At 38.5% G+C, this 26,696-nt stretch overlaps 3 protein-coding genes across 5 annotated transcripts in view; all 3 read right to left on the bottom strand.

The window, feature by feature from the left end:
• Positions 1-26,696, bottom strand: part of LOC145502758 (uncharacterized) — a 274,518-nt gene that overhangs the window by 85,688 nt on the left and 162,134 nt on the right. The gene's annotated exons all lie outside the window — the stretch shown is intronic.
• The window catches only part of LOC145502762 (uncharacterized), a 263,593-nt gene that overhangs the window by 106,949 nt on the left and 129,948 nt on the right, over positions 1-26,696 (bottom strand). The window lies entirely within an intron of this gene.
• Positions 758-2,995, bottom strand: LOC145502764 (uncharacterized). Its single transcript, XM_081482137.1, has 2 exons — positions 1,771-2,995; positions 758-1,515 (listed from the first exon to the last, which is right to left on the bottom strand). Exons 1-2 carry the CDS (start codon positions 1,832-1,834, stop codon positions 1,058-1,060), a joined length of 522 nt encoding a protein of 173 aa, XP_081338263.1. The 5' UTR covers positions 1,835-2,995; the 3' UTR covers positions 758-1,057.

The raw sequence follows: 26,696 nt of genomic DNA, 5'->3' as shown, positions 1-26,696 counted from the left end.
CAGACACAAGTACCCATTGGGTGCCTATATTTTTAGATTTGTGGATGTGGGATCTTAACTCTACGGGATAAAGAAAAAAAAGAACAAGTATCATTTTCCTGCCATTGTTGTAATTCGTCTTAACAATAGTAAAGAGAGATTTACTTGGCCTTTTCATATTTGACAAAGAAAAAATTTATATGATCGTCCAGATTATCTCCTGAAAATGCTTTTGCAAAACTGCTGGCTGACACATATTTTTCGTTGGCCATGTTTCTTAGCCCTAGCCCTACCATTTTAAAATGGTTTCCGCAGTCCCTACTAAATCCTAGCTCCATGCACATTGTGACTTTTCTTGCACGGCTACACATTTAATTTTGCACGAGATTCTGCACCATATTTCTGCACCTTATTTCTGCATGTTATTTCTGCACCTTATTTCTGCATCTTTTTTCTGCACCTTATTTTTGCATCTTATTTCTGCACCTTATATTTGCACCTTATTTCTGCATCTTATTTCTGCACCTTATTTCTGCACCTTATTTCTGCATGTTATTTCTCCACCCTATTTCTGCATCTTATTTCTCCACCTAATTTTTGCACCTTATTTTTGCACCTTATTTCTGCATCTTATTTCTGCACCTTATTTCTGCACCTTATTTTTGCACCTTATTTTTGCACCTTATTTTTGCACCTTATTTCTGCACCTTATTTCTACACCTTATTTCGAAAATGAGGAATTCCGTGATGACCCTAGCAACTGTAAAGCAGAAGAGAAACGATGAACAACTTTTTTCATTTATGTCCTCGTTTTATTTTAGCTTGTTTATGTGCTTAGCCTTATGGTGTACAATAATATTGCCATCAAATCACTTACTTTAAACACATTCGTTTAACAGCTTTCTACATTTCTTATCTCCGCTTTCCCTTTCCCTTCAAGTACATGAAGCAATTTCTCTAATACTAAATATTACAAGAATTAATTGAGCTCTTAATTGCTGCAACTAGAAAGTGAAAATTGAATACTTTCAGTCAAAAAATTTGCCTGATTCTTGTAACTGAAAACGTCCCAGTATTTTTAGATATAGAGGCCATAAACATCACAGCAGACCAGTCCTCCATTGTCGCTTTCACTGCTGTCCGCCAAATCCTCATCATACCACACTCGCAACTCTTGGCCCGAGCTCACCGAGTAAGGAGAAAAACGCGGCGGGATAATCTCAGGAGAAAACGAGTTATATCCGGGTAACTCGTACCACTTTCCAGGTTGATCCGGGAGGAACGGGCTTACTGGCATAATAATGGTGTTGCTTGAAGTTGTTATGACTACATCAATGCGTTTTGCTCCTGCAACTTTGTCACCACAGCCCCAGAAAGACCAGTAGGAAAGGCTGCTATCATCGCAGGTCACGTAACCGCTTAGGTAGACCAATTTTACAGCGACTATCTTGCCACCGTAAGGAACGTTGAAACTGCCAAACGTGTCATCCCTGGCGCCAAAACATACAGGACGGGGATTCACTTTGACCCAGGAATCTAAAGATATATGAGTGGAAGAGTTAGTAAATGAATCAGTCAATCGATGTGCAAACTTACATTTATAAAATAAATCACGTCATTTTCAAACTATTGTTTTCGTACTCAAATACTTTTGTGGCAGTTGCAATACTCTTTTCCTTTCTTTTTCACACTTTCAGCTATCCCCGCCTCCAAAAAAAATTATCTCGACTAAATTGAACTGATACACATTTTAAACAAAAAAATAAATAAATGAAATAAACGTCTTCTTACCCAATGCAGCAATGGAAGGGACTATCAAGAGCATCATAGCCACAAAAATTAACCTTTGGTCCATGGTGTGCAGCACGGTACGAGAATCTAGAAAATAAAATAATCATAGCAAAGAGATAAGAAATACAGAATCAGCTCGAACGTAGGATAAGTCGAAACAAAGGGATAAGTAGGAACGTAAGATCAGTAGGAAAATGGAACAGTAAGAACAAAGGATCAGTGAGAAAATTAGGATCAATAAACAGTCATGAAATGTTTCACAGCGCTTTACATCTTCATCGTCTTGCAGCTTCTTCTACCCAACAGTGATCAAATATTATTTCTTCAGTGATAACAAAACAAAATGTCGGTCAGACAAAATGAGAGAAAGATCTAAGAGGATATCAATATTGCTTTGAAAACGAAAAGAATTTTTTTTTTGCCGATTTGCACTGCAGTGCCATTAGCTTTAATTCTCTTTTATCAGACAACTGAATTAGCCAAACATTTGAATTCAAATTATGATTCTGTTTCTGCTTAAGACAAATCGATCTTGATTTCTCACACAGAGTACATTTCTTTTGTGGAACGTTTCTTGTATACCTGTGCATAAAACTCTGGTTACCCTCCGCAGTCTTCGGGGCAATTCAAAGGTTTCTTCTTAAAATTTAAAATACGGGAATGAAAACATTTTTATCTCATCATCTTTCGATAATAAATGACTTTGTATTCAAGAATTAAGCAGCAGAAGGGAAAAATACAGGGTCATGTGGAATTAAGGCGTCTGTCGACCGAGAGTCGACCGAGTGTCGGTCGACATGTCTTCCAAGTTGATTGACCGTCGATCGACACTATCGGTCGACACCTGGTCGGCATGTCGGTCGACACTCGGCCGACACCTCGACCGATGTGTTGCAATCAACAATCGGTGGTGTATCGGTCGACTGTTGGTGGTATTGATAGCTGTCAACTGTTATTTTGCTGAAATAATAGCCAAGCGAAAGAAGATTCTCTATCACCTTTGCTGATATGTTGATAGAGCGAGAATACAACTCAAACTGCCGTCATTTCGAATACATATCTAACGCAAGTTGAGGTCTCGACAAGCACTGGGTAGGAAAAAACGGACTCACACGAACATATTCTAGGGGTGGCGAATGGTAAATACGAGACTGCGCGAGAGGGCGAGACAAGCGTTTTCCTCTGCGAGCCCGAGACATTGTGACATTTTAAATTGCGAGACCGAGACTTCAAAGGGTTTAACGTGCGAGCGCAAAACGTTCAGACTCTTAAAATTTGGGTCCCAGATTTAGTTGAGAGCTAGAACGAGCTTGTGCAGCCTTTTAGCTGGCTTCCTCAAACTGGCTGGAACTGGAAATTCCATTATAACACACTACGTTATGATCTCGTAAAACAAAATAACTGTTTTACTGGAGCCAAAACGGACGTTGCGGTAGGTTTTGTAGCTTTTTGTGGAATTCAGACAATTTAGGTGAGGTTAAGATTAAAGTTTTCTTTGAAATTTGTAAGTTGCTTCATTGAAATTCAATACCGTGTCAAGTGAAGAGAAGACGTTATTTGTAAAACCTGAGATAAACGAACGAATCGGGACTTTGAACCCCTTTAGCCTTGCTAAAAATCGAGACTCCGAGACAGCTTCGTATAAAAATCGAGACTGCGAGACGCACATAACCGCTAAAAAACGATACTGCGAGACTCGTGAAATTCGACTAAAATTTTGCGAGACCCAGAGTTTTTGAAGGACCATTCGCCACCCCCTAATATTCCAATTGCATTGAATAGCAAACATTGTAACGTAAGTTACTAAACCGTTCATTTTGATACATAGATACTAACAGTAATCCAGTGCAATACTGGATAATACAAAACCGTACCAAAATGCTGGCATAGCACAGAACGCATAAAGACGCCGAAGAAAATTACATGACGTAATTAGGGAATCTTTTTTTCCCATCGTGTTCAAGTTTTACTTGAATTAAAAAATGATACTGTAGATAATTTTACTCGTTTGATTTATTCGCACAAAAAGCAGGCACCCTCATAATCAAACTCACTTTATTTTACGTCGTCAGTTTAAAAGCTTGCTTAAAGTGGGCACAAGCGCTTTTTCAAAGAGGAAGAAGCGACGAATTTATTTCACTACCACAATGTACAAACATTACGCCACGGTGAAAATAAGCTACCAATAAAAATAAAATGAGAAAGGCTGACGGAGAGCTTAACCCTAAGAAATTTGTGTTATTATCTACTGCGAACTTCTAAATGAATCCTTTGTCAGTCATATTAAGAACAGGGAAATCTTGTTACCTATCTTAAATCTTCTTTTTAGCGTCGGATGAACTCAAGAAATCAAAATCTGCAGAAAATCAATCAATGAAACAGTCAGGATGACATTTAGGAACTCGTTTAATATCAAACTGATCTTACCTTTCTCAGTTCCTAACAAACAATTGAGAGGTGGCTGTTATGTACATATTTTGGAATCATTCCACTGACTTAGATACACACCCTTAACATCGCCTGTAGCGATTCTGTAGAACTCACGAAAGCGACCAAAGTCCTAAATTTCCAGCCATATTAAATTAAAGGTTCTAGCTCCGTGAGAAGACTGATAGATTGAATAAATTTCGTTTTTTTTTTTCATCAGAATGTGGAGGTTTTGCAGATTTTGAATTCGTCTACCCGATGTCAGTGTTTTTGCTCGGTGTTGTTCAATTACGTTAGTTGTATGCTGCTTTTGTGAAAAAAAAAAATAATAAAAATTGAAATACTGACTAGAACTACCTGCATCGCTGGTTATTGATTATTTCTTTCGTATTTAATTTACGGAATATGAGTTATGATAACGCAACTGATAATTGATCATTTGTAAAATGAAAATATTATGAGAATTAAGAAAGGCATTGTGTGTTTTAAGCAAAGTTTGCTTCTAAACTGTATTGCATGATGGAAAACAAGGTTCCATTTCATTGAGGGGTGGCTGTTATGGAGATAATTTTGGAGCACTACATAATTGTTTTGAGTTCTTCTTTTCAGTCCGGCGCAATATTAGGGGTGGCGAATAGTTGACAGCTAGAACGAGCTTGTGCAGCCTTTTAGCCAGCTTCTTCAAACTGGCTGGAACTGGAAACTCCATTTTAACACACTATACGTTATGATATCCTAGAACAAAATAACTGTTTTACTGGAGCCAAAATGGACATTGCGGTAGGTTTTGTAGCTTTTTGTGGAATTCAGACAATTTAGGTGAGGTTAGGATTAAATTTTCCTCTGAAATTTGTAAGTTGGTTCATTGAAATTCAATGTCAAGTTAAGAGAAGACGTTACTTCTAAAAAACCTGAGATAAACGAACAAATCGGGACTTTGAACCACTTTAGCATTGCTAAAAATCGAGACTCCGAGACAGCTTCGTATAAAAATCGAGACTGCGAGACGCACGTAACCTCTAATCAAAGGCTCCTTCGAGCTACCTCATGGTATGTGGTAATTATTCTATGAAGTGCTGTCCTTTGCCTCTTTTGGAACTAAGAAGTGTTGCATTTGTAAGGTGTTAAGTTGAAAAGTGCATCATGTTAATAAGCAGCCATTAGTTGAGCATGTTTATAGAAATACATGTAAGGTCTTCATCTAATATTTACATAACACTTTGACAGGAAACACTGGTAATCCTTTTAGTGTCTTTTTCTCTGTCTGGATTATGAACATCAGCAGTGCAAATATTGTTTTGACAATTTGTGAAGATTTCATTAGTTTGCACATCAGCACTGGATGTGTTAGGGTTTTGAACAAACTCACCCCACTCTTCACGGGTTGCGAAGTTATGCCATCTACCCATGCATTTTGCACTTTTATGCCTTCAGTTTTAAATAATTCACTAGTGTCTACAAGATATTTGGCTGCATTTAATACTTTCTTAGGTCTGACAATCTGAAACTGACAGTGATGCTTGTAACCAAGTCGCCTTTTAAGTTTTATTGGAATGGTCTGTGATTTGCTTCTTGGCCTTGGGAGACAATGAACACTCGAATTTACATCACTTGGCACATTGACAATGTTTGCATGAATAGACAATTGACCACCCCTAGATAGTTCACGGATTTGCATGAAAGGTATACGAGGTGATATTAGTCGCTCTTCTAGTGATGTGAAATTCAATACATTAGGCTTATAAGGAAAACCCATCTTATTGGCTTTAGAACAGATGGGTAACCTGCCTTGTTTTAGACCTTTTTTATTGCAAGTTAGACAATTGCTTTTTCAGACTTTTTTTAGACTTTTTTTTCTTTTATTGCAAGTCATGCAGATCGATTCAGTGTCATTGACACTTTTAAAACCAGTAAGACAGGACTCAACAATGTCTAGTGAACATGCCCTATATTTGTTTGGATCACATCTCACTACAGAGCACTTGAACCACAATTGGTCACATCAAGTGCATACATATTCTGGGCCACATGCAACGTTTTTGTAAAACAAATTTATCATAGAAATTGCATCGTACTTGTTTTCTTGTGGCTGCAACTCATGACTGCTACATGTTAGTAGTGATACACCTGCCAGAACCTCAGCCTTTTGTCTTTTTCTTACCGACTGTTTGGTTATTTGCCTTATGTGCTGCGGGTTGTCTGATTTTCGTTTTCTGAAGGAGCGCTGCTTAATTTCTCTGACATGTTCTGGGTTCAATGTTGTTCTTTTAGCAGCCTGGTGTTTCTTGTTCCTAGATGTTTTGCTATTAATGTTGCAGCCTTGTACTCGTTTTTGATTCTCATTTATTCCAAAGTTATCATCAGCTCTTCTGTCTTTCATGTATTCTCTCATGTATTTTCTTCTGTACACCTTACGTTTTTCACTGTTATCAACTGGTTTGTTTTCATTTGCATTTCTTTGTTTGTTTGCTGTTGTCTCTTATCTCCATTGTTCTGTTTTCTACTATGGAAACATAATGAAATTCATTTAGGTGTCCAATGTAAATGTTTAGGCCATTTGTAACATTCACTGGTTCAACAACAGTAACTGGAGAAAAAGTTGGATTTGATTCAGCAATATGAATTGATAAATTAAGACAATTGGCAACAGCTTGAATTATGATAGCATCAGCCCATGTTCCTTGACATGACATCCTTTCCAAATAACCTTGCCAAGAATGCTCAGTTTTACTCTCTATAAAATTGCTCAGGGTGATTCACTAAATACTGAATGCCAACACTGCGCACATAGAAATGACTATTAGGATTTCCATAGAGTTGATGTGATAGAGCCCTAAAAAAGCAATCACCACCTCCTTCAACATCAAGTGCAGTTCTGCCTAACTGAGACAATCTGAATTCTAATAAACAGACAGAATTTGTGGGTGATATAAAAGGTACTGATATGTAATACTCATTTGCAGGACCAGGATTTGACTCCATATCTCCACTCAGTGATATGATTCTGCTCAAAAAATGATACGTTTTCATTTGGAGCTGCCTTAATTTTCTGAAAATATTACCTTCAGCTATCATACAAAACAAAGGCAAGTTTTATGCTTTGGAGTCCTTGTTCAAAAAATACACAAACTTAAACTTTGTCTAATGAAATACTTCTTTGAGAAAATCATGAATTTTAAACGTCTATATCACTCTAAGAAATGACAACGATGGTATTCACACAACATAGCCCTCAGCTTGGAGCATTTCGTGACATTAATTTCTAATGTATAATTTCACCGACAATGTTTTTTTTCTTTTTTTTTTTTTGCCATTAGAAAGTCTGGTAACCATTTCGTAAGAAATTCTGTAGGGTTCTCTTTCACGTGTCATTCTAAACTGAGGATGGGAGACATTCACATTTTTATCTGCATTTCTGTACTGACAATTACTTGACAACTGAACTGGTGTTTTATTTTGATTTTCAAACTGCTCGGGTATTGTAGGATTACCTTCGATAATCAATTGCTCCTGACCTTGGTGTATTTCAGGTGGTCATTCAGCAGGTAACAGATCAGCTGTTTGGCATTTATTTGTTGTTTGATATTTTGTATTTGTTATGATATTTGTTAACTGGCGTATATTGTATTGAGCATTTGTTTGGCAGTTGTGTTCAATCCCTATAGCTTGTCACAGTTGTGGCATTTAAGTCCCAGCGAGAGGGGAACTTGACGAAAGCTTCATCGATCTCCTTTGTTATGTGACATTTTCCGAACAGCTTCCTAGCGAATTGCGAAATATTAAAAGCGCATTTAATTTTAAATCATACTTCCTGCGAGTATTTTCAGAAAATTCAAAATGCAATACAGTAGAAGGAAGGCAGCTTACCTTTTTCCCCAGACCATAAAGCATTCATTCCGAATAGTTCGTTTTGTGCATTCTATACCTCGTCGTCCAAATGTATCTTGGAGACATCGTAACCTCTAAGACTTTAAAACCCATTTCTTTCCACTCGAGCTTTCTTGAGCACATTTCCTGTCCGTTTGTGAGGTCTTCAAACGTGTACTTTGATCAAAGATGGAGCGAAAGGAAGGAAACTCGCCTTGACAATTTTTGCTTCGGGCTCGACACAACAGACGCCATTTTGTAAACATGTACTGCCACGTTTGTCCCACCCCCTCCCCCCACGTATATGAACATAAAACAATAACACGACTTTGTGACAAAACCAAACCTACGGTATGGGGACAGGGGGAAAGGTGTTTAATTCATGTTTAATGCGGATTTAATGCATAAATTAGCTGTCTAACGGGAATGGAGTGACCAATACAACCATCACTGTACCTCATGGTATGAAGTACATACCATGAGGTAAAAATCAAAAAATTAAACAGACGATTACAGCTGTGAAAACAACTCACCTTCCAAGGCAATTGAAGGAATGGAAATCAATCGTGACTTGAAAAGGACAGTAATAGCGATGGTAACTGAGAGGAATATCCAAGTCGTCACTTTACGAAACGGAATGCACAAAGTCCAGTTGGGCACTACGGTCGATAGAGTTGATTTATAATACAAAATGATAACAAATAAACAATTTACACTGATTGTATACTGTTCCTATTGGCCAGGTGCTGATGAGCTAATTTCGTGGTGAAGCCAAATGAAGGAGACAACTTTCTAAGTGTTAAGAGGCCCTGCGCCTAAGAAACGACCGATGATTTTCGGCTAAAAAATAAAATCGGCCGATTTTTATCTCCCAAGTAGAGGTTACCGAATACTATTAAAAATGAATTTCTTTTGTTTCAGTTTCGCTGTAAACCAAAAATATCGAGCCGCAAACTTTCTCCGTCTGAGAGCAGCAAAATCAGGCCGAAAATAAGCCCCGCAAAAAACTGTTCAGAAATTACTATCGCAACGTAAAATAATGAGAAAACTACACAGTGTTGAAGAAAAAGGCCTTCTAATGCAATATCATTCGATAAACATCAAAAAACTGCCGAAGCGATTGAAAAATAAAGTTTCAAATATTGCATACTAAATTAGATGCAGCGTTGGAGCTGATTTTAAAATAATTATTTCTCAAAAGTTCAACGCTTTTGAAAGCAATCACAGTGATGAATCAGACATTGGAGGGATATATATCACGTTTCTGGAAAAACATTCTTCGGCCAAAGTATATTGACCTTATACAAAGCGTTCAAAGTTACCGTGTTTACCGTTATCCTGCTACTTCGGCGAAACACTTCTCTTTTGCCAATACGGCCGTGGATAGCGTGGTAAACGCCACTTTAAACCTTGCTAGGCATTCAAAGACCATCCTGAGTAGAAGGACGTAGAATTAAAAGAGAAAGGAAGATAAAAAATACGCAGAAAAAGAAAATAACTCGAAATTACCATCTGCTAACGAAAGTTGAATCTGGAAAATGTCGTCGCGTGACAGCGGCCATTGACGTCATTTGTCACGTCAAGTCGCAAGAGCGCGGGAAAACGAGTCTGCAATGTCCTTCGGTCGGTCAGCGGCTAGGGATCCAGTCGTGACCCCGTAACTCAGATCACGCTGCGGCCAAATCGGTGTGGCGGTTGGGGAAGTTTTTCTTTTTGAGTGACCATCATTTGTGAAAAATAACATAACATTGTTCCACTAAACGTTTTCTAACCGGGAAAAAGTGTTTCCTATTTGTGCATTCGTTTGGATTCCGCCGCTATTTATACAAATCGCGTCAATGGCCGCTGTCACGCGACGACATTTTCCAGATTCAACTTTCGTCAGCAGATGGTAATTTCGAGTTATTCTCTTTTTCTGCGTATTTTTTATCTTCCTTTCTCTTTTAATTCTACGTCCTTCTACTTAGGATGGTCTTTGAATGCCTAGCAAGGTTTAAAGTGGCGTTTAACACGCTATCCACGGCCGTATTGACAAAAGAGGTGTTTCGCCGAAGTAGCAGGATAACGGTAAACACGGTAACTTTGAACGCTTTGTACAAGGTCAATATACTTTGGCCGAAGAATGTTTTTCCAGAAACGTGATATATATCCCTCCAATGTCTGATTCATCACTTTGATTGCTTTCAAAAGCGTTGAACTTTTGAGAAATAATTATTTTAAAATCAGCTCCAACGCTGCATCTAATTTAGTATGCAATATTTGAAACTTTATTTTTCAATCGCTTCGGCAGTTTTTTGATGTTTATCGAATGATATTGCATTAAAAGGCCTTTTTCTTCAACACTGTGTAGTTTTCTCATTATTTTGCGTTGCGATAGTAGTTTCTGAACAGTTTTTTGCGGGGCTTATTTTCGGCCTGATTTTGCTGCTATCAGACGGAGAAAGTTTGCGGCTCGATATTTTTGGTTTAAAGCGAAACTGACACAAAAGAAATTCATTTTTAAATAGTATTCGGTAACCTCCACTTGGGAGATAAAACTCGGCCGATTTTATTTTTTAGCCGGAAATCATCGGTCGTTTCTTAGGCGCAGCGCCTCTTAATAACTATAGTTATTGTGATAAGCTGTGGGCAAGGTTCAATGATTTTCTATCCCACGCAAAGGCGCCGGTCCGAATTTTCTTTTATGTTTGGGAGGCAAAGCGAGAAGCCATTAATGGACGAATTTCCTTCGGGTGTGATTATTCAAGTGAATATATGAAAGATTATATATTTGAACTGCGGAGAAGGATATGAAGACATATTTGATCATCGCAATTATATACTTATATTATATAATATATATAATTGTCGGTGATTTTAATCTTCATGTGGATTCTTCGCGTAATGTCAACGCATTGCATTTTTGTGACCTAATAGCATCTTTCGAGCTGAAACAATGGGTGACTACGCCGACTCACACAGGTGGTCATGTCTTGGATTTAATCATTACTAGAAATCAGTGTAAACTTATAGACAATGTTATGGTTCATGACCCTTTGATTTCTGATCATTACGCTATTTTTATGCATTTATTATTGCACAAACCACAATTTCCAACAAGAACTATTCGCCACCGGAAGCTGCGTTCGATTGATTATGCTGAATTCAATGACACTATCATGAATTCGTCCTTGTTTGACGAATCACGGCGTGATTTGGATTCGTTAGTTGATTCCTATCATCGGGTCTTGAAGTCCACCCTTGATGTGTATGCCCCCGAAAGGATCCGTGAGGTAGTTCTTCGTCCTTGTGCGCCTTGGTATTCAACTGACATTAGTGTTCAAAAGAACATAAGGAGGAAGCTCGAACGTAACTGGCGACGTACAAGATTACCTGCAGATAGAGAACGGTATGTGTTTCAGAACAGTGTTGTTAATGACATGATTGCCTCCGCGAAGCACACATTTTATTCATCAGTGATCCAGGAAAACTCAGGGAACTCTGGACTTCTTTTTAAGACAATAGAGAAGCTTCTGCACTCCAATCCAGTCCAGCGTTATCTATCTGGGCCTAATAACTGTTCTCTGTCCGAATCATTCGTTGAATATTTTAGTGACAAAATTGTTAAAATCCGCAATGATCTTGACAAAGTTGATGGAACTCTGAATGACGGTCAAGTTACTTCATGCAATGCTGAGTCTGAAAGCTGTCTAGCTGGTCAGCTGCTAAGTGAATTTAAACTGGTCACTGAGGAGGTCGTATCTGGTTTTGTGAATCACCTGTGTTCAAAGTCCTGTACACTTGATCCAATTCCATCTTCAGTGTTCAAAGGGTGCCGTCATTATCTGCTTGCAATGATCACTCGTATAGTTAACTTGTCTCTTACAAGTGGCCAAGTACCTGATAGATTCAAGGTTGCCATGTTGAAGCCGTTGTTGAAAAAGAGTGGAGCTGATCATGAACTATTTTCGAACTTTCGTCCTGTCTCGAATTTATATTTTCTATCCAAAGTTACAGAGAAAGCAGTTGCAGCACAATTAATGGACCACCTTAATGATAATGAAGGCTTATTAGAAGAATTTCAGTCGGCATATAAATCTCATCACAGTACAGAGACTGCGCTTGTGAGAGTTCAAAATGATATTTTGAAGGCTATTGACAATAACAGATCGGTTATATTACTATTGCTCGATTTATCGGCTGCGTTTGATACTGTCGATCATTCGATTTTGTTATCTAGACTACAGAATCGCTTTGGTATTAGGAACACTGCTCTTAATTGGTTTCATTCGTATCTTCACTCACGCGAACAGTTTGTTTCTGTCAATGGAATTGAATCGTCAAAGAAGAATTTACCCTACGGGGTACCACAGGGTTCTGTACTGGGACCCTTGTTGTATTCCCTTTATACAAGTCCGCTGGGTGACATAGCCAGAAAGCACAGCATACCGTTTCATCTCTATGCAGATGACACACAGTTGTACTTGTCGTTTACGTCCAACTGCCCTAATCATCTATCAAGCTCAAAGATGGCAGTAGAATTATGTGTTAAGGACATTGGGGACTGGATGCTGCGCAACAAACTTAAGTTAAATCGGGATAAGACTGAACTTTTGGTTATTAGTTCTAAATATCGTCCACGACCACCCCTCGACTATATACGAGTTGGTGATGAAGTAATCAAGTCTATTAAACAGGCCAGGAATTTAGGAGTTGCATTCGATCAATGTTTGGATTTCAAAGAACACGTTAAAATAACCTGCAAGAGCGCATTTTTCCGCATTCGTAGTACAGCTAAAATTAGGCGATACCTATCCCAGAGTACTACTGAGACCATTGTTCACGCTTACATAACATCGCGTTTGGACTATGGTAACGCCCTACTGTACGGTCTCCCAAAGTATCTGATTAATAGACTTCAGCTTGTACAGAACTCAGCAGCTCGCCTTGTTACCTTGACTAGAAGGCAGGAACACATTACACCAATACTAAGGAGCTTACATTGGTTGCCAGTTCATTTTAGGATTATTTTCAAAATATTGTTGTTAACTTACAAAGCTCTGAATGGACTGGCCCCTGATTACATTAGAGACCTACTGCGATTTAACATTTCTGGTCGGACACTAAGATCTTCAAACAACAGGTTGCTTGATGAGCCTAGAGCAAATCTTAAAACGTATGGTGAAAGGGCTTTTTCCGTGGCGGCACCAAGGCTATGGAATAAACTACCCCTCCAGATCAGAGTTTCATCATCAGAGGCAGTTTTTAAGGCTAATCTTAAGACTTATCTTTTTAAGCGTGCATTTGATTTATAGTTTTTACTTTTTATTTGTAGCCTAATTGTATTATATAGCGTATTTAATTCTTAGGATTTTAACTTTTAGGATTTAGGATTTTAGGTTTTTAAAGAATTAGGATTTTAATTTTAAAGTATTGTAAAGCGCCATGGACAATTAGTGGAAAATGGCGCTATATAAATGTATATTTATTTATTTATTTATTTATTTGTTTATATACACAGCTTAAGTAGCTGTGAAATGAAACTCTGCAAGCTGTATAAATGGACAATTTTCCATCGCGTGTGATTACTGTTAGAAACGTTTCGCCGGTTTTTCATTCGGTTGGTTAGCTTTAGCAGCATACTGATTTAATTTTTGTCTTTAATCAAGATTTCACTCACATTGCGATAAAAGCGATAGAGATAGCTAGAAAATTAGGACATCACTTGCTATCAATAGGCAGGGGAATCGTGTTTACCGGGCCGGGATGCCCCCGCAATAAGTGAAAACAAATTAAAATTGTCAACAAGACCATGAAACTACAAAAATATGTCACGAACTCTAAAGCTCATCGAAATTTCAGCTTTAATAAAACTTCTGTGTTCGATCTCTGGACTCGATGAGGTTTCCATATGTAGTTTTTGGGACAAAATTAATGGTTTTGGTTCAAATGATTGCAATTCTCACTTTCATCGAAGCGCGACCATTAAAATTCCGAGTTTTGGAAACACGACAAGCAACAATTTGATGAATAGAATTATCGCAGCTGGCGGTATGCTACGTTGAGTGATTTTCTAAGACATAAAAAAGCGGATTTTCCTTTATGTTTGGGAGGCAAAGCGAGAAGCCATAAACGTCCGATTTTCCCTCGTTTGTTCCTGCTGGCCGGAAATAATTTCCGTGATGTTGCGGTACACCTAACGGAAGGAAATAGCTAGCTAAATGTTAATTTTGAAATACACTTAACCTTGATCTTCTTGGTTCTTGGTTCAGTAATTTTCTTTAGAAATGTTCCCCGCGGGTAAAAACGTGCGTGGGAGTTTAAAAAACATAGCTGAAAACGCGGGGGAGGTCTCCTTTATGTGTGAACCTTGTTTCAAAAACGGACGATTTTCTTACGCTGTTGGGTGTGAAACACTTTGCAGATTTCCATTCTGATAGATGTAGTAACAGGAAAACTGCAGCTGTGGCCTAAATTAGTATGTATAACAGTGTGACATGTGAACTGTGTGGGAAAGAGGAGGGCTGTTTTCTTTGAGGAGTACATCAGCTCACATCAATAGCTATCAATGAGGGCATAAGTTGCCATCAAAGTGTAGGAGAGATTGCGTGTTTACTGCCCCAGCAGTCGCACGAAGCAACAATGATAATTATTAGAGAAGACAATTTTCGCGATGGAAGCTCTATCAAAATTCCTGTGGTCTATTATAGGGCTGGGTGAAACTTCATGTGAATCACCTGAGGCAAACTATTCATACGGTTGAAGAGTTTAAGGCACAAATGTTTTGTCTACTTATCTTTCCCGTACGAAAATAAGGAGCGAGACAAAATCCGGCAGCACAACAGGCATGTTTTTGTGGATAAAGGTTTGTACACACAACAACAAAAGTAAGGGTGGCTGTTATCAGTATGCCGTGCGTAGCGTGCGCCACTAAACTGGGGACATGGGGATATAAATGCTAAATGTCAACTCAAGCGAGAACACTTTGGTCAATTACAGAGCAGATTCATCCTCCGAATCCCAGGGGCAGCCAGTCGGGACGACGCGATATTTTCGAGTGATAACTCTTGTTGTAAACTTTCGCCCGAAAATGTCGCACGGCCGGAAATATCGAGATTCCGACTAGAAATCTACTAAGACGCAACGATGAAGGGCAAATAGTAAGTATAATAATTTGCTATCTAGCCATGTGGATTTACGTTATACGGGGTATAGCAGTGTAACTGAGGACATTGTAAATAAACAACACATATTGCAAATAAAACGGAAACTTTTTATAAAACCAGCAGTAAATCCATGTTGCAAGCCAACTTACAGTAATTTATTTAACACAAAGCACTTGCTAAACCTGTCGTTTATTGGTGCACAGGGTTCTGATAAACCTCAGTTATGATATAAACTGAAATCACTTCTACCTTTTAACACTAGGTTTTTGTCATTTTATCCCTGATCCAAAATTATATCAATATTAAGAAATTTTATCATGGTCTAGACTAAAGATGTAGTCAAGTGGTTATATTCTGCTCAATATGATGCAGACGTCTTTGAGCTCAAATCAGCACCAGAAAAAACACCGAAATAAAATACCTAGTCATTTTGACCTATTACTTAAATTGTGTATTTTTCAAAGTTTTAAGATATATTTACTGTCATACTATTCTCTACAAAGAAGCTGAAATAAGAAACAAACAAACAAGCCCGAATCTTGTTTACGCCGTTCATCTCAAACATTGGGTTTTGAACGACAAACTTCTTTAATCTGCAAAACAAAATAAAAAACAGCTGAGTCTTTTACTCAAAGGCAATCTTATCACCTTTTCATATTCATTAAAGGTACATAATTTCAATATTTTCATTAATGGACAGAAAACCCTCGTTAATTCTGTAGAAAAATCGAGGGGTTTTTTTCGGGAAAAGGGGAAAAAAAAAAGAGATGGTTATTTGAGTAACCGCAAGTAAAAAAAACACAGGGTGTAATTTGAAAATAGACCTTAATTTAGGGACCAAACAGCAAGTGGCTCAAAAAAACCAGAATCGCCGGCAACTTTCTCTGACCACTCACCAGAACAAGCCTTTGATTTGATAACCAGAATCTCTCCCATGAGTTTGGAAAAGTTATCCACCCGAATTACAGGGTTATTAGCACCTGCAATCTGACGAAGAGTCTCGAAGTTTATTCCTTTACCAATCCCCACTACTGCTGTATAAATATCCTTTGCCTGTTAGAAAGGACAAAAGTTGTAGTGCACGCTGTATATATGATTAGAAATAAAAAGGCTGGGTTGCAGACGCACAAAGAGATGATGAAAGATAAATGGATGATGTAGTAATGAACAGCACTGTACAGGACTGTCCCGCACAGCACAGCACAGCACAGCACAGCACAGCACAGCAAAGCTAAGCAAAGCAAAGCACCGCACTACACAGCACCACACTGCACAGCATCGCATTGCACTGCACAGCACCTCACAGCACCGCACAGCACTGCATTGTACAGCACTGCACCGCATAGCACTACATAGCACTGCACAGCAGTACACTGTATAGCACCTCACAGCACTGCACTGCATAGCACTGCACAGCACTGCACAGCATTGCACCTCACAGCACCTCACAGCACTGCACTGCACTGCAGATACTCACCTTGAAATCTTTTGCAATTTCTTCAAAAAATGCTGTAAAATTAAAGTGGTTCTTTTCGGGATGAGTTGGTTTACCATCCGTGAAAATGAACAGGATATCTGGTTTGTCGGGTCTGTCTCCTCCTGCTTCGGTAAACAGCTCGTCCCTCGCCTTTATCAGCGACAGATCGGTGCGAGTTTGTCCGTCCAAGTCTGTTGGCTCTTCGGCTATTTTCTGTAAAAGGGCAGCCTTATTCTGGTACTGGTTGAAGTTAAACACCAAGTTGGCCTCGTTGTTAAATGTGATTAAACCAAAGTGATCAGCTTCTGGCGAAGGATTGAACTCACCAGCCAGTTTCTTCAAGAATTCAATAGCTTTTTTCATGTTCTCTTTTCCAATGCTGTTTGATTTGTCGAGAATGATCCCAATGTCAAGTCCTGCAGTACAAGGAGGTGCTGTGGCGATAAAAGGTAATGGTGATTGTGGTTATAGAATGAATGAACGATTGAATGAACGAACTTTATCTAAGTGTCTGAGTATTTAGCTTAAATAACTAATTGTGGACACAAACAATAACAAAAATAAATGAATAAGAGATATAAATTTTTACACATGCTAAAATTGTTCTAAGGTAAGAACGTAAAACGTATTAATGTATTTACAATCATGATAAAAGTGTTTGTGACTATATGTATATAAATTCCTCAAATACGTACACACAACACACTTTGTGCACATGCCCTCAATGAAAACAATAAGGTCGTTTTGTCTAATGTTATTTTTAAAATTGTTCAGTGTCGAGATACTGGCCTAAGAATCTTATTGAATGTTTACCAGAGAAACATCTTCCGTAGGGACAGACAAATTTGGTCTCTCTAAGTGAGCTTTACATGAAGAATGATAGATTTAGTCACACAAAGCAATGTTCACCTTGCTGCGGAGGGCAAGCCAAGGCAAAACGGTCGTGATACAGGCCTAAGAATCTTATTGAATGTTTACGAGAGAAACATCTTCCGTAGGGACAGACAAATTTAGTTTCTCTAAGAGAGCTTTACATGAAGAAGGATAGATGTAGTCAAACAAAGCAATGTGCACCGTACTGTGGAGGGCAAGCCAAGGCAAAACAGTGCAATACAGTGTGAATGCAGAGCAATGCAGCATAGTATGTATGCACATACAGAGCAGTGGTTATCAAGTGAAGGTTAAACAAGATATGCTGAAGTATAAAAAAATGAAGCGTCTCTTATAAAATCACTTGCGCAAGTTTATTTATTATTAAAAACATTCCCAAAAAAATATCCGCTCCTCACGGTGACGCGAACCATATTTTACAACAAAACTATTTGAAAGTTTTGCCTTAGATTTAGAATTTTTTAATAAAAAATAACAACAGCAACCAGTTGCTCTCCAAAGAAGACGATGAAAGCTGGGGTTAAACCCATTTCAATAATGCATTGGCTATATATAGCCCACGTGCTTCTCCTGACACTTCGACCATGTCATTCAACATCCCACAGAAATTAAATGTCATAAATGAGTGTTACCAATTATTTCCAATAATACTCACGGCAATTTACTTCATTACACGGGGCTGTCTTCTGGGCTGGTCCATCGCAGTTCTTTCCACCGTTAGATGGCGGGGGATTGGTGCAGGTTCTTGTCAGTGTCTGTGTTCCTCCTCCACACGTCACACTGCACTCCGAGCACTCCGACCAATCAGAATACCGTCCGTCAACGGCTGCAATATCAAAAGTATTACGTCTTAATGCATGAAAAGAAACACACAAAATTTCTCGGTGTTTTCGATTAATACAATTTCAAAGTTTGGTCTTCATTTAATGCTTCTTCCTTCCAACGTTGTCTTGATATTTCTTCAGTCAAATCACCCACTGCCTCGTTTCTCTATTTTCAGTTCACACTTGTACAACAAATCGTTAACGAGACGTTGACTGTTACACGTAATAATCGATAAGGGCTAAAGAAAAAGAGAGTCCTCATTCATTTTAAAAGATACAATAGATTAAGATAAACTGAAGAGAGCCTGTAACTGTTCCAAAAAAATACTTACGACATTCTTGTTCGTTACAAGAAATTGTCTTTTTCGCTAGACCTAATCCGCTGCAGTCCTTTCCACCGTTAGACGGCGGGGGATTGGTGCAGGTTCTTGTGAGTGTCTGTATTCCTCCTCCACACGTCACACTGCACTCAGAAATCGACCAATCAGTGTAGCCGCCGTCAACAGCTAAAAGAAGGAAAGAATAATATTTGAAATCGAGCACGTTGCAAGAAAAGTAACTACGTTAACGTTATAAATTGGATACTTTTTCATCTTGACTGCGAGAACAACTTAAGTGGATTTATTTACAAAAGAATAACCTATTTAGATCGGACTTCTGAGTGACACTTATTATAATAACTTCAAATTTCCGATCCTCTTTGTAACCTGATAAATTTTTTTTCTGCCAGAAACCTTTTCATTGGGTTGATTTTCAGTAGTTTGATGACCAACAGTCAAAATACCGAAATGTAAATCTTGGAATTTCCCGCTCTTACTTTCCTTGCATTTTATCAACTGGAAAACTATTTTTTACTCTCTAAAAGGGAGATGACTCTTCCCAAAGTGGAGCAATTTAAATTAACCAGCCTTTTGAGGTAAATTTCATGAAAATTTAATATGAAAGTAATTCATTGTAAGAACAAAAAAAAAGCTAATGCAATTGATGTAAAAAGCACTTACGGCATTCTTGTTCATTGCATGGTTCTGTTTTTTCGTTTGGTTCACTGCAGTCTACACCGTCCAATGGCACACAGGTCCTTATAAATGTCTGTGTTCCTCCTCCACACGTCACACTACACTCAGAACAAGCTGACCAATCAGAGTAGCCACCATCAAAGGCTGAAGTGAAGAAAAATGTGTTATTTTCAATTTCAAAAATACTTATCGAATGTTACGATCACTGTTTGTATCTTTTTGTTTTTTTGTTTATAAACGGGTGCAACGAGAGGTTTTGTAAGGACAGAGCATACATCAAGTGATCTGTTCTGGATTAGTTTTGGAAGGATGCTTAGGACACGAACATGACGGGAACGTCCAATGAAACAAAATGCAAACCTTTAACTTGGGAATCAGCTGAGTGTAAATGCAGTCTGCGAAAAGGCCTCATCGAATAAGCTGAAAAGAAATATCAGAATATGTCACAATCTTATATTGAATTGGAAAATGTATACCTTCGTCTTAGTATGGCCGGGCTGCGGATTGTGTAAAACCATTCTCTTAAGTAAAGCAGTTTTGGGTCATAATGGATATGGAAACACTTGAAATTGGCCACTTTTATGACTCCAAATCTCAAGAGATTTGTTTTGTCTTTTTTACTCAGGAGAGAGGGTGTTAGTGACTGTTTAACAGCGTTGGAGGGGACAACAGAAGGCGAGAGGGGGAACGAAGTCCCGGGGGGGGGGTACGCCCTTATATGGACTATATAGGTATGTGCGGCCCCAAAGGGCACGGTTTTTCAGCCGTTTTGGTAATAAATAGGGTGTCGATTTTGGCCATTTTGGTCTTAAATAGGGTATGGTTTTAGCACTCTGCTCTGTTTTTTAGAAGAAGCTAATTAAATTTTTTAAAATTTTTTAAAAATTTTTTCGATAAGACTAGCAACAAAAGCCCTTTATAAATTATGTTTAGCGCAACTGCGCCAGCCACAACGGCCATATATAGGGTATCAAACTTGGTCAGGTCATAAATAGGGCATGGATAATTGCAGATTTTGGTCATAAATAGGGTGAGGGTTTTGGGAAGCGGGCTGCACACCCCCAGCTGATTATTCTGGGAGTACTCCCCCGGAACGAAGTCCATTGTTGAGAAAGAGAAATATAAGGCAGGGTGGAAGAGCTGGCATGAAGCCAAGTCGACGGCGTGGAACAGGGAGGCTCGGTTTGAACACGTGACGGTCATATGCACATACTGACGTCACTAGAGAAGATGATCATGATTGGTCATTTTTGTAGGCAGGAGTTTACCTTGATCAGACACGTTGTTTTTGTGGTAATATTTCATTGCTCCCAACATTACAAGGGCGTGATTTGCATCAGAGAGAAAAATTAAATTCCTTCCAGTAATCTGTTTCCTGATAACGTTTGCAGTTATTAGGTGAAACCGGTCAGAGAAATAACATCAATGAACAAGATTCCTTACTGTTTGACTCACACCCCTAGTCTCTCAATAGATTATGCACACTCCATACCTGAAGACAGGCCCAAAATGATGACAAACACAACCTTCAAAGATTCCATTACGTAAGAGCCCCAAATCTCTAAGAAAAAAAATACAAAAAAAATGCTCACATGACGTTAACGGTGAATGCTTTAAGTCAATGCAGGGTGCGTGATGTTTAGAGCCATTACTCATCAGCCCTTTCGTTTAATAATATGCAACTATGTAGTAGCTTTCCGCAGCTTGCTTTTATCATTCTTGCCGTTACACACCAACAGCATTCCCTAATGTCTAAGAGCTCCATTGTTTTCTTTAAAAGTTTCTCTCGAAAGCAGCACTGGAACATGTTTTTATTCAATGTTCTCGTAATTTTAGAAATGCAGTTTTTGACACATTAGGTGCTGCTGTTGAGGGGAACTTTAACAGAAAAAACAGTGGCGCTCTTGAACATTCGTGAACACCTCTGGGCGATAGCTACTGGGCTGCATCGATATAGAAAACAATGCCTTCGGTTGTCTTTAGCTGCGATTTACAAATCACACGCCTGACCTTTCACTACAATAATAAGGTTTGCTTTGGAGAGAAAACATGATAGTCACTCACTTCAGTCATCCCTACATCTAATCAAAGGCTCCTTCGAGCTACCTCGTGGTATGTGGTAATTATTCTATGAAGTGCTGTCCTTTGCCTCTTTTGGAACTAAGAAGTGTTGCATTTGTAAGGTGCATCATGTTAATAAGCAGCCATTAGTTGAGCATGTTTATAGAAATACGTGTAAGGTCTTCATCTAATATTTACATAACATTTTGACAGGAAACACTGGTAATCCTTTTAGTGTCTTTTTCTCTGTCTGGATTATGAACATCAGCAGTGCAAATATTGTTTTGACAATTTGTGAAGATTTCATTAGTTTGCACATCAGCACTGGATGTGTTAGGGTTTTGAACAAACTCACCCCACTCTTCACGGGTTGCGAAGTTATGCCATCTACCCATGCATTTTGCACTTTTATGCCTTCAGTTTTAAATAATTCACTAGTGTCTACAAGATATTTGGCTGCATTTAATACTTTCTTAGGTCTGACAATCTGAAACTGACAGTGATGCTTGTAACCAAGTCGCCTTTTAAGTTTTATTGGAATGGTCTGTGATTTGCTTCTTGGCCTTGGGAGACAATGAACACTCGAATTTACATCACTTGGCACATTGACAATGTTTGCATGAATAGACAATTGACCACCCCTAGATAGTTCACGGATTTGCATGAAAGGTATACGAGGTGATATTAGTCGCTCTTCTAGTGATGTGAAATTCAATACATTAGGCTTATAAGGAAAACCCATCTTATTGGCTTTAGAACAGATGGGTAACCTGCCTTGTTTTAGACCTTTTTTATTGCAAGTTAGACAATTGCTTTTTCAGACTTTTTTTAGACTTTTTTTTCTTTTATTGCAAGTCATGCAGATCGATTCAGTGTCATTGACACTTTTAAAACCAGTAAGACAGGACTCAACAATGTCTAGTGAACATGCCCTATATTTGTTTGGATCACATCTCACTACAGAGCACTTGAACCACAATTGGTCACATCAAGTGCATACATATTCTGGGCCACATGCAACGTTTTTGTAAAACAAATTTATCATAGAAATTGCATCGTACTTGTTTTCTTGTGGCTGCAACTCATGACTGCTACATGTTAGTAGTGATACACCTGCCAGAACCTCAGCCTTTTGTCTTTTTCTTACCGACTGTTTGGTTATTTGCCTTATGTGCTGCGGGTTGTCTGATTTTCGTTTTCTGAAGGAGCGCTGCTTAATTTCTCTGACATGTTCTGGGTTCAATGTTGTTCTTTTAGCAGCCTGGTGTTTCTTGTTCCTAGATGTTTTGCTATTAATGTTGCAGCCTTGTACTCGTTTTTGATTCTCATTTATTCCAAAGTTATCATCAGCTCTTCTGTCTTTCATGTATTCTCTCATGTATTTTCTTCTGTACACCTTACGTTTTTCACTGTTATCAACTGGTTTGTTTTCATTTGCATTTCTTTGTTTGTTTGCTGTTGTCTCTTATCTCCATTGTTCTGTTTTCTACTATGGAAACATAATGAAATTCATTTAGGTGTCCAATGTAAATGTTTAGGCCATTTGTAACATTCACTGGTTCAACAACAGTAACTGGAGAAAAAGTTGGATTTGATTCAGCAATATGAATTGATAAATTAAGACAATTGGCAACAGCTTGAATTATGATAGCATCAGCCCATGTTCCTTGACATGACATCCTTTCCAAATAACCTTGCCAAGAATGCTCAGTTTTACTCTCTATAAAATTGCTCAGGGTGATTCACTAAATACTGAATGCCAACACTGCGCACATAGAAATGACTATTAGGATTTCCATAGAGTTGATGTGATAGAGCCCTAAAAAAGCAATCACCACCTCCTTCAACATCAAGTGCAGTTCTGCCTAACTGAGACAATCTGAATTCTAATAAACAGACAGAATTTGTGGGTGATATAAAAGGTACTGATATGTAATACTCATTTGCAGGACCAGGATTTGACTCCATATCTCCACTCAGTGATATGATTCTGCTCAAAAAATGATACATTTTCATTTGGAGCTGCCTTAATTTTCTGAAAATATTACCTTCAGCTATCATACAAAACAAAGGCAAGTTTTATGCTTTGGAGTCCTTGTTCAAAAAATACACAAACTTAAACTTTGTCTAATGAAATACTTCTTTGAGAAAATCATGAATTTTAAACGTCTATATCACTCTAAGAAATGACAACGATGGTATTCACACAACATAGCCCTCAGCTTGGAGCATTTCGTGACATTAATTTCTAATGTATAATTTCACCGACAATGTTTTTTTTCTTTTTTTTTTTTTGCCATTAGAAAGTCTGGTAACCATTTCGTAAGAAATTCTGTAGGGTTCTCTTTCACGTGTCATTCTAAACTGAGTATGGGAGACAATGGTAGCTCAGAATCCCATACATTCACATTTTTATCTGCATTTCTGTACTGACAATTACTTGACAACTGAACTGGTGTTTTATTTTGATTTTCAAACTGCTCGGGTATTGTAGGATTACCTTTGATAATCAATTGCTCCTGACCTTGGTGTATTTCAGGTGGTCATTCAGCAGGTAACAGATCAGCTGTTTGGCATTTATTTGTTGTTTGATATTTTGTATTTGTTATGATATTTGTTAATTGGCGTATATTGTATTGAGCATTTGTTTGGCAGTTGTGTTCAATCCCTATAGCTTGTCACAGTTGTGGCATTTAAGAGTGCCTGCCTGTAAAAATCAGACAAATTCTCAATTTCGCGGCAAGGGTCGAAAATTCGATTTCGCTCATATTCCTATGGTACATAGGCTAGGGCATGACAAAAACTACTGGACAGTCTTTTTGACAAAATAACCTTTTATTTCAAAGAAATATGCAAATTACCAAAGTCCGTTAAAATCGTCATTTGACGCACTATTTTATTAAACAAGTTTGAGAGCCTCGCATGCAAAACCACATCATTCTTCCGTCTTTAAAACACTCAAATATTTTTGTGCAATGTTTAATTGTGTACTGGGTTGATTTTAGGGAATGTTGCGGTTTTTGTTGGGTGCAAAATAATTAAATTTCGAAGACATGTATTTCATTCACTTAAAAGTACTTCGTAAAAATAATTGATTTTCACCATGTGCGAAACCTTCAAATGGATTAAGCTTCTAGTGGTTGAATCGCAGAAGGATGGTCTACAGATTCCTGTAAAAATTTCTTTGGGCAAATGATTGTGAGCGACGTGAGAGCTTTTCAAAGTACCTTAAAAATGCAGATATTTGACCATCCGTCGTCAAATTTCAATCTACGGGCTAGACATATATTTTAGCAAGCGCCACATGTCTTGAGCTATATTAAGTTGAAATAGACACAGAGCTGATAATTTCGAAATGTTCTAACCTTATTTGCTGTAAAAGGCAGGTCCAAAAGCCGATTTGACGTGTTTCTGTCACCATTCGTCGCACATAAAGCAGAAGTTTGCTTTTGTTTACACAACGTCCGATGTACATCGCCAACTGTCGACTTATCTAATGGTCGAATACCATGAATCTCTGACCCTCTTTCGACACATATGATCACCACTACATCTAAGTCAAAAACGGCTAAGTGATTTGTAGATAGTTGCTTGCTTTGCACTACACCAAAATATTACGTTTGATCATCGCTTGATCTCTTGCTGCTTGAATCCTAGCCCACAGCGGTTCCTTATTTGTTCGTCACGCAATGCTGTCATCCGATTTTAGGGGGTAGGGGTAGGAGGAGTAGGAAGAGACTAAATTAAGCAATGAAAAGAATGAATAGTTAACTATTGCCCGTTTTGTCATCTTTTACTAGACAACCGCCACCTACCCGCCCTGCGTAAACACTGCAACGCTAAACCCTGTACCTAGGTCTTTTCGCGCTGTGCAATTATTATTGGTTTACATATAATACATTGGGCTACCCTCGGGGAAATGGGAGGTGGCTGCTTAATAGGGGTTGGCCGCTTAATAGAGGTTGGTGTGCCTTGAATATTTTTCACCATCGGGCTATAAATTTAGCTAAATTTCTTAGTAAACATGGAGTCAATTCAAGACAATCATGATAGCCGTCATTCTCGGAGACCGAGGGGCAGTTAGTGGGGGTAGGGAAAAAGTGTAAACGGGTCTTCTCACCCGTTTAGACTTTTCCCCGCTCCCAATAACTGGCCCTGCGTCTCCGAGGATGACGTCTATAATGATTGTCTTGAATTGACTCCATGTTCACTAAGAAATTTATAGCCCGATGGTGAAAAAATATTCAAGGCACACCAACCTCTATTAAGCGGCCAACCCCTATTAAGCAGCCACCTCCCATTTCCCCGAGGGTAGCCCAATGTATTATATGTAAACCAATAATAATTGCACAGCGTGAAAAGACCTAGGTACAGGGTTTAGCGTTGCAGTGTTTACGCAGGGCGGGTAGGTGGCGGTTGTCTAGTAAAAGATGACAAAACGGGCAATGGTTAACTATTCATTCTTTTCATTGCTTAATTTAGTCTCTTCCTACTCAACAAGATTGTGTGCTTCCTTTGGTTCCGAGCCTTACGGAGCCTTACGTATTAGGTTAGAAATTGTCCTAGCCCTACCCCCTAAAATCGGATGACAGCATTGCGTGACGAACAAATAAGGAACCGCTGTGGGCTAGGATTCAAGCAGCAAGAGATCAAGCGATGATCAAACGTAATATTTTGGTGTAGTGCAAAGCAAGCAACTATCTACAAATCACTTAGCCGTTTTTGACTTAGATGTAGTGGTGATCATATGTGTCGAAAGAGGGTCAGAGATTCATGGTATTCGACCACTAGATAAGTCGACAGTTGGCGATGTACATCGGACGTTGTGTAAACAAAAGCAAACTTCTGCTTTATGTGCGACGAATGTTGACAGAAACACGTCAAATCGGCTTTTGGACCTGCCTTTTACAGCAAATAAGGTTAGAACATTTCGAAATTATCAGCTCTGTGTCTATTTCAACTTAATATAGCTCAAGACATGTGGCGCTTGCTAAAATATATGTCTAGCCCGTAGATTGAAATTTGACGACGGATGGTCAAATATCTGCATTTTTAACGTACTTTGAAAAGCTCTTGCGTCGCTCACAATCATTTGGCCAAAGAAATTTTTACAGGAATCTGTAGACCATCCTTCTGCGATTCAACCACTAGAAGCTTAATCCATTTGAAGGTTTCGCACATGGTGAAAATCAATTATTTTTACGAAGTACTTTTAAGT

This window comes from Orbicella franksi, chromosome 11 (genome assembly GCF_964199315.1).
Source record: "Orbicella franksi chromosome 11, jaOrbFran1.1, whole genome shotgun sequence".
Taxonomy (NCBI): Eukaryota; Metazoa; Cnidaria; class Anthozoa; order Scleractinia; family Merulinidae; genus Orbicella; species Orbicella franksi.
Note: the sequence above shows the minus strand (reverse complement) of the source record. Positions and strands in the feature narration are given on the sequence as shown.

What these genes read in the sequence shown, in the direction of transcription:
- LOC145502764 (XM_081482137.1), bottom strand. Translation starts at nt 1,834, where the DNA reads ATGGACCAAAGGTTAATTTTTGTGGCTATGATGCTCTTGATAGTCCCT. An exon ending in CCCTTCCATTGCTGCATTGG is followed by an intron (nt 1,516 to 1,770) that starts GTAAGAAGACGT and finishes ATATATCTTTAG; the next exon opens with ATTCCTGGGTCAAAGTGAAT.